Here is a 12746-nt window from a genome sequence, read left to right as displayed (position 1 = left end):
GCTTAATAAAAATATGACTGCTAATCCAAAAATAATGATTCAGCCTCAAGACCTCTTAAGACATTATTTTTTTAAAAATAGCTTATATGAATATAGTTTAATAATTAATTAATTAATTAATAATGAAATAATATGTATGATAAAAGTCAAGTAAAAATGTAATAATAATAAATGTAATAATAATTTAAAATAATATATATATAAATAGAACAAAGTAGGTAAGCTGTTATTTATTTAATTTAATTAACTTTTTAATGAAAGAGGTTGCTCACCCTTGTGTCGTGCCAAAACTTCATTAACATATACAGACTCCGGAAAAAAAAGCCTCATAAAAGCTCTCATTAAATAATACCATCTTTTTAAGTTTATTTCAGTCAGTTTTAGGGCTTGACAGCTGGCGGTTACCATAAACCTTAACTGCGTGGAAAACAACCAGTGTAAATATATATGTCACATCGCTTTAAAACAGCATAAGGGCGATAAAACGAAGAAGGGTGAACTATCCTTTTGACATGCATTTGACAAGCGTAAATGTGTTGGACTCAGAGCCTGGGAGACAGTCTTCACCAAACCCACATTAAAAGCTCCTGGCCAGCTCAGCTCCCCCTGGAGTTTGGGCTGAATACAGATCCGACTTGAGTGCAGAAGAGGAGCAGTTCAGTAGATGTTAATGACAGTCAATTGATAGTCAATAGAGGAGGCAGTGAAGGGAGGGAAGACAGGAGTGAAGGTTAAAAAGCGCAGCATTAAGAGATTAATAACCAGATAGAGAACAGCCTCTCCCATCCCAGAAGTAACAGCTCAGAGAGAAGATCTATGGAGGCTCAAGAGCTGAACGTCAGCAAAATAGGCTGCGCTTAATTGGAGTCATTTAACTGTATAAATGTGCTTGGCGCTGGCTGGAATTCAGCCTTGACCTTCAGACGAGAAAAAAGTCGATGCCTGAAAACAGATAAACAAAACTATAGCGCTCCTCTGCAGATGTGTGACCCGAGCTGGAACGAAAGCATTGACACAATCAATTTTAACAGCATGTTTGTGCAGGTTTAATACAAGTTCAGCTCGGTTTGCAGCATAATGTCAATTACCACAGACACACAGATTTGGGGAAAAAACTTGAACTTACAACGGAGTTAACTAGGCCAGCGTTGCAGGGGTTGAGAGCTTAATGAATCATTCGTTTCATGTGAAACTTTGCTTTTGCATTCATGACACTGTTGAAAAACTGCATCTGGCTTTATGTGGACAAGGTGAGTAATCCATTATATCACACTCATACTTTTATGTTCAACTCCTGCCATTGCTCTTTTGGAACTCTTTATATTTTAATTAGGCCTGCATAATTATGACACAAATTGTCAGTTATTTTCCTTGATATGATTATGTAGATCAGTGATTCTCAAATGTTTATTTTAAGCAACCCCATAGTCAAAGATAATATTTAAAGGCTGATTATTTTCAAACATTTACAGAGCAAAAATATATTGAAAGGATTCACTTTTTAATTAAAATAATTATTATAAACAAGCAACATTACAATTACATTTCATAATCACAACAACTTATTTACCAATGAATAAACCTGCCTTTTATAATTCTAAAATACAAATTTCCATCCATATTAAACCCAATTTACATTTAATTCAAATTAATATAGTTATATTCATAATATATTAATTAGAATTCACATTATTTTAATATATCTTTTAAGTGGAACAATTAATTGCAAAATTTTTTTTTATATATATATATATATATATATATATATATATATATATATATATATATATATATTATAAATTATATAATTACAAAAAATTCTAAACGTAAAGGAACATATTTTTTTTTAAAATATATATATATATATATATATATATATATATATATATATATAATTTTATTTATTTATTTTTATGCACAAACTTGTCCAATCTTGTGATATTCTATGTCCAAATATGAACTTTTAAAGTGCTAATGTGAACCTTTAAGCTGCTCATATGTTCTATTCATGGATAAATACAACACAATTTTAGCGCATGTACCTTGTTGACCTGCGGTGAAAGCTTTGTACTTTTTCCTGAGAGTGCATTAATCATGCTCTCAAAACAAAACAAAACATTTAAGAAGTAAAATGTATTTTCTGTGGTAATCGATGTTATGTCACAAGTGCTGTCGATAGAGCTTAACTGGCATCGAGCGCGTAGCATTCCTTTGAGGGATGAAAGCGCAGACTTCGCTTCTCAAATCTTCCGGCTCCGTACTGACGTCCGACTCCGCCGTCTCACGCTCTCTCAACTTTCACTCGCTCTAACCACACGTCTCCATGGAAACCGTACCAACTGGAGGGGGCGGCCTCACACTGCTCCCGCGGCTCACAGCCACTTCATGCCACTCCAGCTCTTAAAGCACATTACCCAGAGTTCCAGGCATGAAGGCAATATCGCAGGGATTTGAATTACACTTGTGCTGGCAGGATCCGCAAATATGATAAAGATCAGAGATCACCTGAGAACGGCGTACGGCCCCTAAGGGTTCTCCTCCCGGGCTCATGCAGGAAGTGTGAAAACAGGACATGGTCTACTGAGACCTGCTTCACGCATCTAATCACAAGCTTCGAATATGCCGCGTCCACACACAAGGCAGTCTCATAAGAAACACAGCTTGTATTCAGATCCTGTGTGTTGTGACCTTGCTCAAACCCGGCATCCCAGCACTTTGTTTTCCTGCGTAAGAGACGTTCATAAATGCGGTGACTAAACTTTCAGGCCCGGATCGCCTCAAACCACAGCGTGCGCTTTGATTTATGAGAATACACAAGTTAAGAGGTTGAGAAATGTAAGAAATGCTATGTTCTGTCTGGGATTCGCTAACGAAGGATCTCGTCGCAGCAGTTCTGCTTGATGAATATGGATGTCACCGAGCTTCTCTGAATGGGCGGAAAAGGTAAGAAGAACCGATGAAAAAGTTTACAGATAAAAAGCACAGCTAATTTATCAATGGCTGCACCTGCAGCCTCGCTTTTTCACTTTCAGTCAGCGCCGTTAAAGCCTTATCAGCCACCGCAGCGCATTATTCTCGCCAGAATATGCAAGAGAAAACTCAATAGCTTGATTTATCTCATTTTGGCCTGATTAATAACCCTCCAATAGAAGCTGAAATGAAACTGAACAACGTGTATAAAGTTCAGCAGCTTCCAAGTTTAGTGCATCAACTTTAAAACAGGCCCCAAGGCCTGAATCAATCTTTCGTTCAGAGTTTTATTCCTGGCTAAGCTTAGTAACACTATTGCTATTGCTCATGCTTGGTTCAATATGGCCTTTCATAAAATATACTATTACTATTTTAAGCAATCAGTCTCACAGTTTTTGCTCTGCAGATGGTAAACTATTCCACAGACTTATATTGCAGGAAAGATTCAAATCATATCTATAGACCAGAATATGCCCAGAACACTCTGGTAAGTGTATATCAGCATCACATCACTCCAGCATTCAACAGTTTAGGTTGAAGTTAAGTCTCTTCAGTTAAGCCTCTTCTGCTCACCAAGGCTGCAGGTATTTGATCTAAGAATACAGTGATGTTGTGAAATATTATTACAATGTAAAGTAACTTTATTCCTTTGATCAAAGCTGAATTTTCAGCATCTCTACTCCAGGCTTCAGTGTCACATGATCCTTAAAAAATCATTCTAATATACTGATTATTATCACCAGTTCTGCTTCCTATTTCTGTGGATGCATTTTTATAATAGTTCAAAAGAACAAAAATGCATTTAATCAGTTTTAACATAAATATATTTATTGATTAATTTAATGCATCCTCGCTGAATAAAAACATCTATGTTCTAAATAAAGAATAATGCGATTAGACTGATTAATTCTATTACAGTTCTAATATTAATAACGACCGCTATTTATTTTTGAATTATCCTGTATCACATTATGCAATTATGTGTTCTGGGAAATATTAAAAGAATCAATGAGAAAGGGCTGATTTTACCAGGGCTGCGTGCGATAGGTTAAAATGAAACAAAAAAAGCAGCTCTTGCTTAAGGGAGAGAGATAGCACTGGTAGCGAACACTCCAAAGAAAAAAACCTGCCTCCAGGAAAAAGAGAAGTACAAAGAGAGAAGAGGGCAGATGGGATATAAGAAAGTGAGTGTGCCGTTTGATTGACAGGATTAACAGACAAGGGACAAGTACTTCCGGCTTTCACCTGTCAATCGAACCGCTGAGCCCAGTGGAGACAGAAACATGCGGCATTAAACAAGCTCCACATATGGACAGACACACACTCGTGCACACACTCTCAGAGTATGATGTAACTACATTTTTACATTTCGTGTGAGTGCTGTTTGCTCATGCAAAACTCACTGCTAAGATGCTAGGATGTCATGGGCATTACTAAGCGGCTGTCACAGTGTTCAGGGAAGTTGCTAAGTGGATACTCACTGGCCCAAATCTAATCTTGTCATATTCTATTCTAAATATGAGTCTGGTTTGCCCTTCAATGTACACTACCATTTAAAATTTGGGTTCACTATGATTTCGCACATTTTTTAAAAGAAATGACTAGTTTTACTCAGCAAGGGCAAAGACAATGTAGTGACACAAAATGTATGCAAGATGAAAAATCTATGCAGCACGACTGCTTTTAACATTACTAATAATCAGAAATGTCATGTATGATGTTGGAGTAATGATGCTGAAAAACCACAGCGGTAAATGACATATTACAATACAAAAAGAGTTGTTTTTAATTGTAATAAGATCTTAAAATATTGATCTTTTTACTGTATTTTGTTTAAAATGCAGCCTTGTGTAAGTCTGTGGAATTTTTCCTAGCCATTTGACATTAACTATGGGTAACAGTAATAGTAATACTTGTTTTAGCTACATCTATAAGAACCTCCTCTAAATAAAGGTCTGTGTTGGTGTGTGGGAGCGTCTCAATGTGCTGCGTGAACCCCACTGAAACTCTCCGTTCACCCACTCATTCTGAACCTTTTCATCGCACGGCGAAAACTGACTCACGGAACAAAACACCGGCGCTGTCCTGAACTTTCACTTCACTATAGAGACGGGCTCCTGCTCTCTCGCTTCCTGTGTCTGCTGCACCACAGCCGCACATTAATAACAGAAGAGTGAGGAACAGCAGGCATAAACTCCAGCGTGACAGAGGAAAGAGAGAGAATCGCACTTCATGCCGTTCGGTCAGGAAACCCGGAGCGAGGAGTTAGTGCTGGTGAGTTAGAAGGTGCGGAGAGCAGATCTGGAGCACCCATGAGCCGAGCATTACCATCCTCTTTGGTTCTGATGCGGGTGCTGGTGCTCTCCGGGCCTGGACCCACGTCTGTGTGTGCTTTGACCCACACCACGTACTCCGTCCACTTCTCCAGCCCCTCCAGCACGTAGCTGGACACATCCGCGGGGATGTCCTTGACCTCGTGGCGCTGCTGGTCCTCGCCTGACACCGCCTGATAGGCCAGAGAGTACCTGACGATGTTGCCATGGCGACTGGCGGCAGGTGGAGCCGCCCAACTCACCTTGATGCTGGTGGAGCTGAGACTGATCAGGTGCACTTCCTGTGGGGGGGCGGACGGGGCTGGAAAGGGGTGCAGGAACACATGAGCTGGGACCTGTTGCATAAACTTAACCTCTGTGTGACTAGTCTAACTAGCAGTTTGCCAAGAGGTAATCAGTCTTACATTTCAATTCAGATTCAATTTAGATCAGTATACCTTTTTATGTAATCGACTTTGAGTTGATTGACTAACTTGTTTGCAAGTTTATGCAACCGGCTAGCAAAGAACATAAAGGTTCTTTGCAGAACTTAAAAATAAAGACTAAAAAACTTTAAATCCCAGGGTTCTTGAGCTGGCAAATATAGTAAGCAAACACAAAAACACATAGAAATATTTACAAACATGCACCATGAAAACTCATTTTGGAGGATTCCAAATATATTCAATCATCCTTTGATTTGAAGGATACTCTTCAAAGGATTGGAGTCAGTAAGGTGTTTTTTTTGGTAAAGAAAGTACTAATTTCACTCAGCAGGAATGCTTTAAAGTGATCTATGGTGAAAGTAAATGCTCTTTTTAATCAAAATGTATTCTGGTTTCCACAAAATTGTGAATCAAGCGTTGTAAACAATCAGAAATGTTTCTTAAACAGCAAATCAGCATGTTACAATGATTTCTGAAAGATCATCAAGACCGGAGTAATGATGCAGAAAATGTGTCTTTGCATCAACAGAATGAATGGCGTTTTAAAATGCACCACAATAGAAAACAGTTGATTTAAACTAATAATATTTGACGATTCTACAGTTTTTACTGTATTTTAATCAAATAATTGCAGCCTTGGTGAGCAGAAAAGACTTCTTTCAAAAACGTCTTACCGACCCCAAATTTGTATAGTGTATGTCTGTTAGAAAATGAAAGGTGAAGCCTTACTGGGGTGTTATAGCAGTGATCTTAAACTCTTAAAGACTTGCAAAAAATCTAGATTTTTTTGAAAACTAAATAAAACATGAGATTAATAACAAATCATCTATTTTGTGCCGCTCCAAATTGAACAAAGTCTGGAACCCGTTTAAGTACCCACAACTGAGAATCACTCCCAAACCACACGATATACTTTTATAAAAAAAATTAAATAAAAAAATAAAAAATAAAAAAAACTGCACTTTGAAAGTTTCTGCTTCGTCGTCAAGATTTAAAACACTCTTTGGCACCTTTCTCTATAAGAGCGAATACTGCACGATTTAAAAAAAAAAAGCCCAAAGAATACTGTGGTCTAAATATTGTGTCTTGTGGTGAAAGCAGAGATTGATGGCTCACTTCTACTCTGTATCTGTGTAAGTATGACAGAGGATGCAGATACATTCTGTCTGACATGCTGTCTTTGGCTAGACATGTAATTGATGTGATTGATGGCCTGTCTAGTGTCTGAGATGCTCTATTGATTTATTTTTAAATAACAGAAAAGCCCACTGCTCCTGTCTGTCCCGTCCTGAGAACACGGCAAACTAGAACAATATACAGTAGGATTATTACATGGCTCTCTGGAACACTTGATTCTGACTGAAGAAGCAGCATATTGGCTTTTCTGAACAACGATGGCGTACCGTATGTGTGCGGCAGCAGTATGAAAAAGTGATAACCATATCACCCCTGTTTTTTGTTGAGCAGAGCAGGCAGAAAATGGCTTCCGAGGAAAAAAACTAAAATAAGACTCCACACAAAAGCACAAGAAACATATTTGTGAGTGGAGAATATAATGGTTGACACCTGTGGAGTGAGGAAATCATGAGAGGAAATGAAGAGAGAAAAGACAAAGTATAAGAAAGTGTGGGAAAAGGTGAAAGAAATGGGTGAGAAAACAAGATTAAACAGGGAGACACGGAGACGAGAGACACTGGACACGTCTGAAATTCATGTGGGAGTTGATAGGAAAAAAAAGTGAGAAAAAGAAAAAAATACAGGCAAATGAGAAAACGAGCACACGGTTATGAGATACAATGAAGTGTGAGGGGAAAAAAAAGAGAGCAAGTGTATTTGTCACCTGCAGCAGAGGAAAGTGTGAATGAAATACATGAGCAAAAGAGAAAAGTGAAGAAACAAAATATAGAGGAGAGAGAAACCGGTCACCGAGGAGGAGAAAAAAAATGAGAGAAAAGCTATGAAAAGATATAAAAGACAACACGAAATGGAGCAGATGGTAATAAGAGAGAATGAAGTGAGAGGAAAGGTACATTAACGGTGAGAGAAAGCTATAAAGAGGTGGGAAAGGTCAAAGCTAGTGAGCTGCCTACCTAGACAGGATTTTACAGGAATAAATCATTCAAAAATGAAAATTAATTGAATCGATTTTTATTTCTGGATGATTTATTCCCTTTAAAAATGCTGTTTTTCATGTCCTTGAAACAAGGAGATTTTTTTAACTGACTATTGAATAAGAATGGACCATTTTTATTTTTAATGGGACATTGTGTTGTTTATTAATTTACCTTTGCGCATCAATATTTTTCTAAGCTGCCGTTAGCAAACGACAATGATCCAATCACTTTCTGACGGACAAAAGCTCCGCCTTATTTATTTAGCTTTTTAAGAATCAGTAGCCACTTCTTCAGAAGTTGCGATATTACTATTTCTGTTTCATTGCCACTTTAAAGCGTTCCCGATGTTCTTTTGCTGCGTTTTAAGCAAAAACATCAAGTATAGGAGTCATAGGTACATTTCTCCAATTTTGAAACATGACAAACAGGGTTAAAAGATGATTAATACTCAGAAATGTTAGATTTAACTGCATCTGTGTTTGCGGCCGGCCAATGTACATAGATGGGGATTATGTGGGATTCAAATTACTATCGACTCGTTTAGATTGCATGGAATCACTTATTCATTTTGGAAGACAATAACTTTATTTATTGTGCACTTTTGGATTTACAACTAGAGGCAATATTAATATGCATTGTGAAGCCTATGTGAAGTGTTTCAAAATGAGTCCCTACTGTTAAAGTTGGGTTAACATGTTCCCTTATATGGTAGCTGCTTATGTAGGATCTAGCCCAGAATTACATAGACAGAAAGACAGAAGGATTTTGGTGTCTCAGGTCTTTGAGGACAGTGACTCAGAGACGCTAGGACAAAAAAGACGGACTTGGAGAAGTAAAAAAAAAAGGCAGTGTTTCTATGGGAACCCAGCCGCGGCTTAGATCAAACCTCTCAAAGCTGACACGTCTAACAAATAGCTCTGAATAGCAGGAGATCCGTCGGAGGAGCTGTCATAAATATCTCAGCTTTAGTCCATATCTCTGGAGCCGGAGGAAGATGAGGACAGAGATTAAGCCGTGCTGACTGCGTCATTGTGACGCCACTGAGAACACACACAATCAGCGCGTGGCACACTCCACGGTCACTGCAGCTCTACACGGACCCTGAACCACAAACCAGAACTCCTGGGTGTGATGCAGCTGAAGTGCTGTGTATGAAACAGACACCAGTGCTGCTCTGGGTCCTCTGTACGGAGATATGGCCAGATAGATAACACTATATAGAGATATCTTAATCTACACCTTTTTTCCACTGAAACCACTTGTAATGCCTTGAGTTGAAAATAATCATGCATGCTATATACCAATGTTGCAAATTTTGATGGTCAAATATTTGCATTTTATTTGTAAACACTCGCACTAAATGTTTCATATTTAAATGAGTGATATGGTGCAGTATGGTTCACAAAAAACATGAAAAGCTAACGTACCTCATTAACAATCTTCCGGCGAATGACTAGACTGGTATTGAGCTGCTAAGAAATGGTCATAGTTTGAGTTAGTGGACCAGCTGGCACTTACTGGACTGGGCTGTCCGGGCCTCTATGGCCTGTGTGTACACCCCGAGTCCCATCTCAGAGCGTGCGGCTAGAGTAAACTTGTACAGTGTGTCTGGCTTCAGGCTTTCAACAGCAAACGAACCAGCTGGGTTAAAGATGACATGGTGCTGTGACAGATAAAAGACAAAGAGAGAGTGAGTCGCACACATAGGCTGTTGTCAATGCATTAGTATACTACATACTTGATAGTGTATAAGTGCATATTGCATACATATATGTGAAATTGTTTGTATGTAATACTTTGTACAATTTTCAGTTGAAAAAATAAAACCCTTTACTTAAAAAGTATATATTTAAAAAAATATAAGTAATATATATATATATATATATATATATATATATATATATATATATATATATATATATATATATATATATATATATATATATATATATATATATTTCAAGAAAAATTTAATTTTGTCCTGGCAACTAAGCAAGTATTAACTTAAAGTACTGAAATGACCAAACTAAAACCTAAATAAATATAAATTCAATCTCTGTCTCTCTCTCTATACATATATTGATAAAATTTAATAATAAAAGTTAAATAAAGCTAATACAATTTTAAAATAAAAATAAATATTTATTTATATAGTTGAGATTTATATAGTTGAGATTCAGTGCTCTTAGTTGTTACCTTGTTGTCAGAGTCGGCCTCCCAGTATGTGAGCTCATATTTGGTGATCTGATCCTGAACGGGCCACAACCATGACAGCATGATCCGGGTGTCGAGCTCTGCCTCTGCTTCAAAACCAGTGGGCTGTGCAGGCACTGCAGTCAGAGATAGAGTTTGTCTTACTATACACTAAAGTTACATGTTGCATTGACTTTTAAGTCATCCTTTGTAATGTCTTTATTTTTGCAATGTATATATATATATATATATATATATATATATAAAATTAATAAATTAATCAAAGTTAAAGTTTAAGTTGAAGCACTAAAATTATTAACTCAAAGCTGGAAAATAAAAATGAAATATATTTAAATCTCAACAGTAAAAAAAACAAATACTAATAAAAAAATTATTAAAGCACAAATTACAAAAATTAAATGAAGAATTAAAAATTTTATTATTATTTGCTATTAAATTAGAAGCGAAATAATAATAAAATAAAATTTAATAAAATAAATTTAATAAATAAAAATGTAATGATAAAGGGTAATTTAATAATTTTAACAAAAACTATAAGGGTATATAAATACTAAAATGGCACTGATTCTGATGCCCAAACAGCATATATCAAATGTAGATTTTTAAGAATTAATTAAATAAATAAATAAATATACACTTGTAACAACAATAATTATTTTTATTATTATTATTAATCAAAATAAAAAAACAAATAAAAGTTTTTATAACTACAACACAGTTGATATTGCTAAATTAAACCTAAATAGTGTATAACTAATACTAAAATAGCACTGATATTGACATAAAATGTGCTTCTATTGCACATTTCTCACCTCCTTGCTGTGTTTTAACCTGCAGTATGTCCGAGGGCGGCCCGTCTCCTACAGAGGTGAACGCCAGCACACGGAGGCCGTACGTGATGTCAGGTACCAGGCCGGAGATAGTGGTCAGGCTACTGTCCTCTGTGTTGTGTTTCTGCCACGTGCTGAGCGGGAAGTGCATTTCGGACGTGTAGTACACTCGATATCCTCGTATCTGTCCGTTGGGCTCCTCCGGAGGTTCCCACTGCACCAGCATGGTCGTGGCGCTCAGCATCCGAGCCTGAACGCGCAGCGGAGGAGAAGAGGGCGCCTGTTCGCTGGTGCGGGTCTCCACCATCCCGCTGGGTGGCCCGCGGCCGATGTTATTGACCGCCATGACACGGAATTCATACTCAGAATACGGGCTCAAGCCACCGATGCTGTAGCGGGTGGAGGCTACTCCGTCCACTTCCTGGAAGCCGTTGTCTGAGACTTTGGCCCGGTACTGAATCACATAGTAGGACACGGGTTCGGGGTTACCAGAATCCCATGTTAGAGTCACACTGGTGGCGGTGGTTTCTGTGACGATCAGAGAGGTCGGAGGACGGGGCAGAGCTGGATGCAATAGGAACAAAGGCACTTAGTTCCCTGACAATTAGGATTGCGAAAAGAATAATAGTAATATTGGCAAGTCTGCATGAACATGAACATCTAAAATGACCCAAAAAGAACAGTGTGATGTGTTTTCTTTCATTAATTATTGTGTATTGACAGCGGTACAGCTCAGTGCGCTTCATTTTAACAGCCAATTAGACTCAATTATATCTAAAACACAACAGAAACACATCATTTGGTTTATTTAGCAGTAGTATTTGCCCCCAGATTCATTTTCAATGACATTCCTATTTAAAACTCAGCGTGCTGTCAATTAATTTCAAGGACTTTAAATGAATTACTTAAAAATGTAAATATTTCTCAGTTTGAGCAATTATGGTGGTCAAAATCCAATCACCATCCCAGAGCAAGCAGATATATATCAATGCAAAAATATTACACAACAAAGAACGCACTTTAATCATAGCCAGTCGTCGTATAATGCTTAATGTGAGTGTTTTCAGAGCTAAATGATCGGTTGATTGATTTTTGTGTTTTGGTTCAAAAAATTTTCATAATAGCTCCAGAGATCAACAGCTCCTAGACAGCAAAGACAATTAAAAACTGTAAAGGCTTTATAGAATAATAATACACGTTCAATTTAGTGTATTAAATAAGACTAAAACGTTTTTTTCACTAAAGTAAAATCTTTTAAAAAAGTAGATAAGAATTAAGAAACGTTGCCTTGGCAATAATGCTAAAATAACACTGGTTTAGATGTTAGATAACAGACAAAAACAAACCACGCAGACATATTTTTGGGTATGTTGCCACATGGCCTGCTTATTTTAAGATCCTCGACATGAAAAAGGTGTTTGAAATGTATTTGCTACTAAAGCGCATGTTCTGAAAATGCAAATAGATCTGTGACATTTCTCAGGTTAGATGCATGCTAATGATCTGGCATTTGACATGTAAGCAGCAGAATGTGTTGTGTTAAACACTGCTGTTATGATTATCCTGTGTCTGTATCAGACGAGTTCAATCAGCTCACCCTATTTCCACAGGCGGGAAGAAAAATGCCTGCATTGTCATCAAATAGCTTCTGAAATCGACTCTAAACAACTTTTGTGCTATATGCGATTGGACAGCTGTCAGAATCCAAACAGATCAGCTTGAATAAGCAGCGGCAGTGTGGAAAAGGATAGAAAAATCCAGTGTAGCCTGTGGCCGTGCGCTGCTTTAGGAAGCTTAAACAGCCACAGCTGCTATAGGCCAAGAAATCCCAAAACACATGATATTAACCTCGGCTAACAT

The 12746-nt window shown here is 37.4% G+C and overlaps 1 protein-coding gene across 15 annotated transcripts in view; it reads right to left on the bottom strand.

The window, feature by feature from the left end:
* Positions 1 to 12746, bottom strand: part of ptprfa (protein tyrosine phosphatase receptor type Fa) — a 172969-nt gene that overhangs the window by 50779 nt on the left and 109444 nt on the right. For 9 of the 15 annotated variants that reach the window (XM_043241099.1, XM_043241101.1, XM_043241106.1 and 6 more), the window contains 4 exons: positions 10869 to 11450; positions 10039 to 10172; positions 9361 to 9505; positions 5299 to 5604 (listed from right to left, as the gene is read on the bottom strand). In XM_043241099.1, coding sequence (XP_043097034.1) covers positions 5299 to 5604; positions 9361 to 9505; positions 10039 to 10172; positions 10869 to 11450 — 1167 coding nt within the window. The remainder of the gene's footprint in view (positions 1 to 5298; positions 5605 to 9360; positions 9506 to 10038; positions 10173 to 10868; positions 11451 to 12746) is intronic. The other 6 variants (XM_043241109.1, XM_043241114.1, XM_043241115.1 and 3 more) reach the window with 1 other exon arrangement.

Source organism: Puntigrus tetrazona, chromosome 6 (genome assembly GCF_018831695.1).
Source record: "Puntigrus tetrazona isolate hp1 chromosome 6, ASM1883169v1, whole genome shotgun sequence".
Lineage (NCBI taxonomy): Eukaryota > Metazoa > Chordata > Actinopteri > Cypriniformes > Cyprinidae > Puntigrus > Puntigrus tetrazona.
Note: the sequence above shows the minus strand (reverse complement) of the source record. Positions and strands in the feature narration are given on the sequence as shown.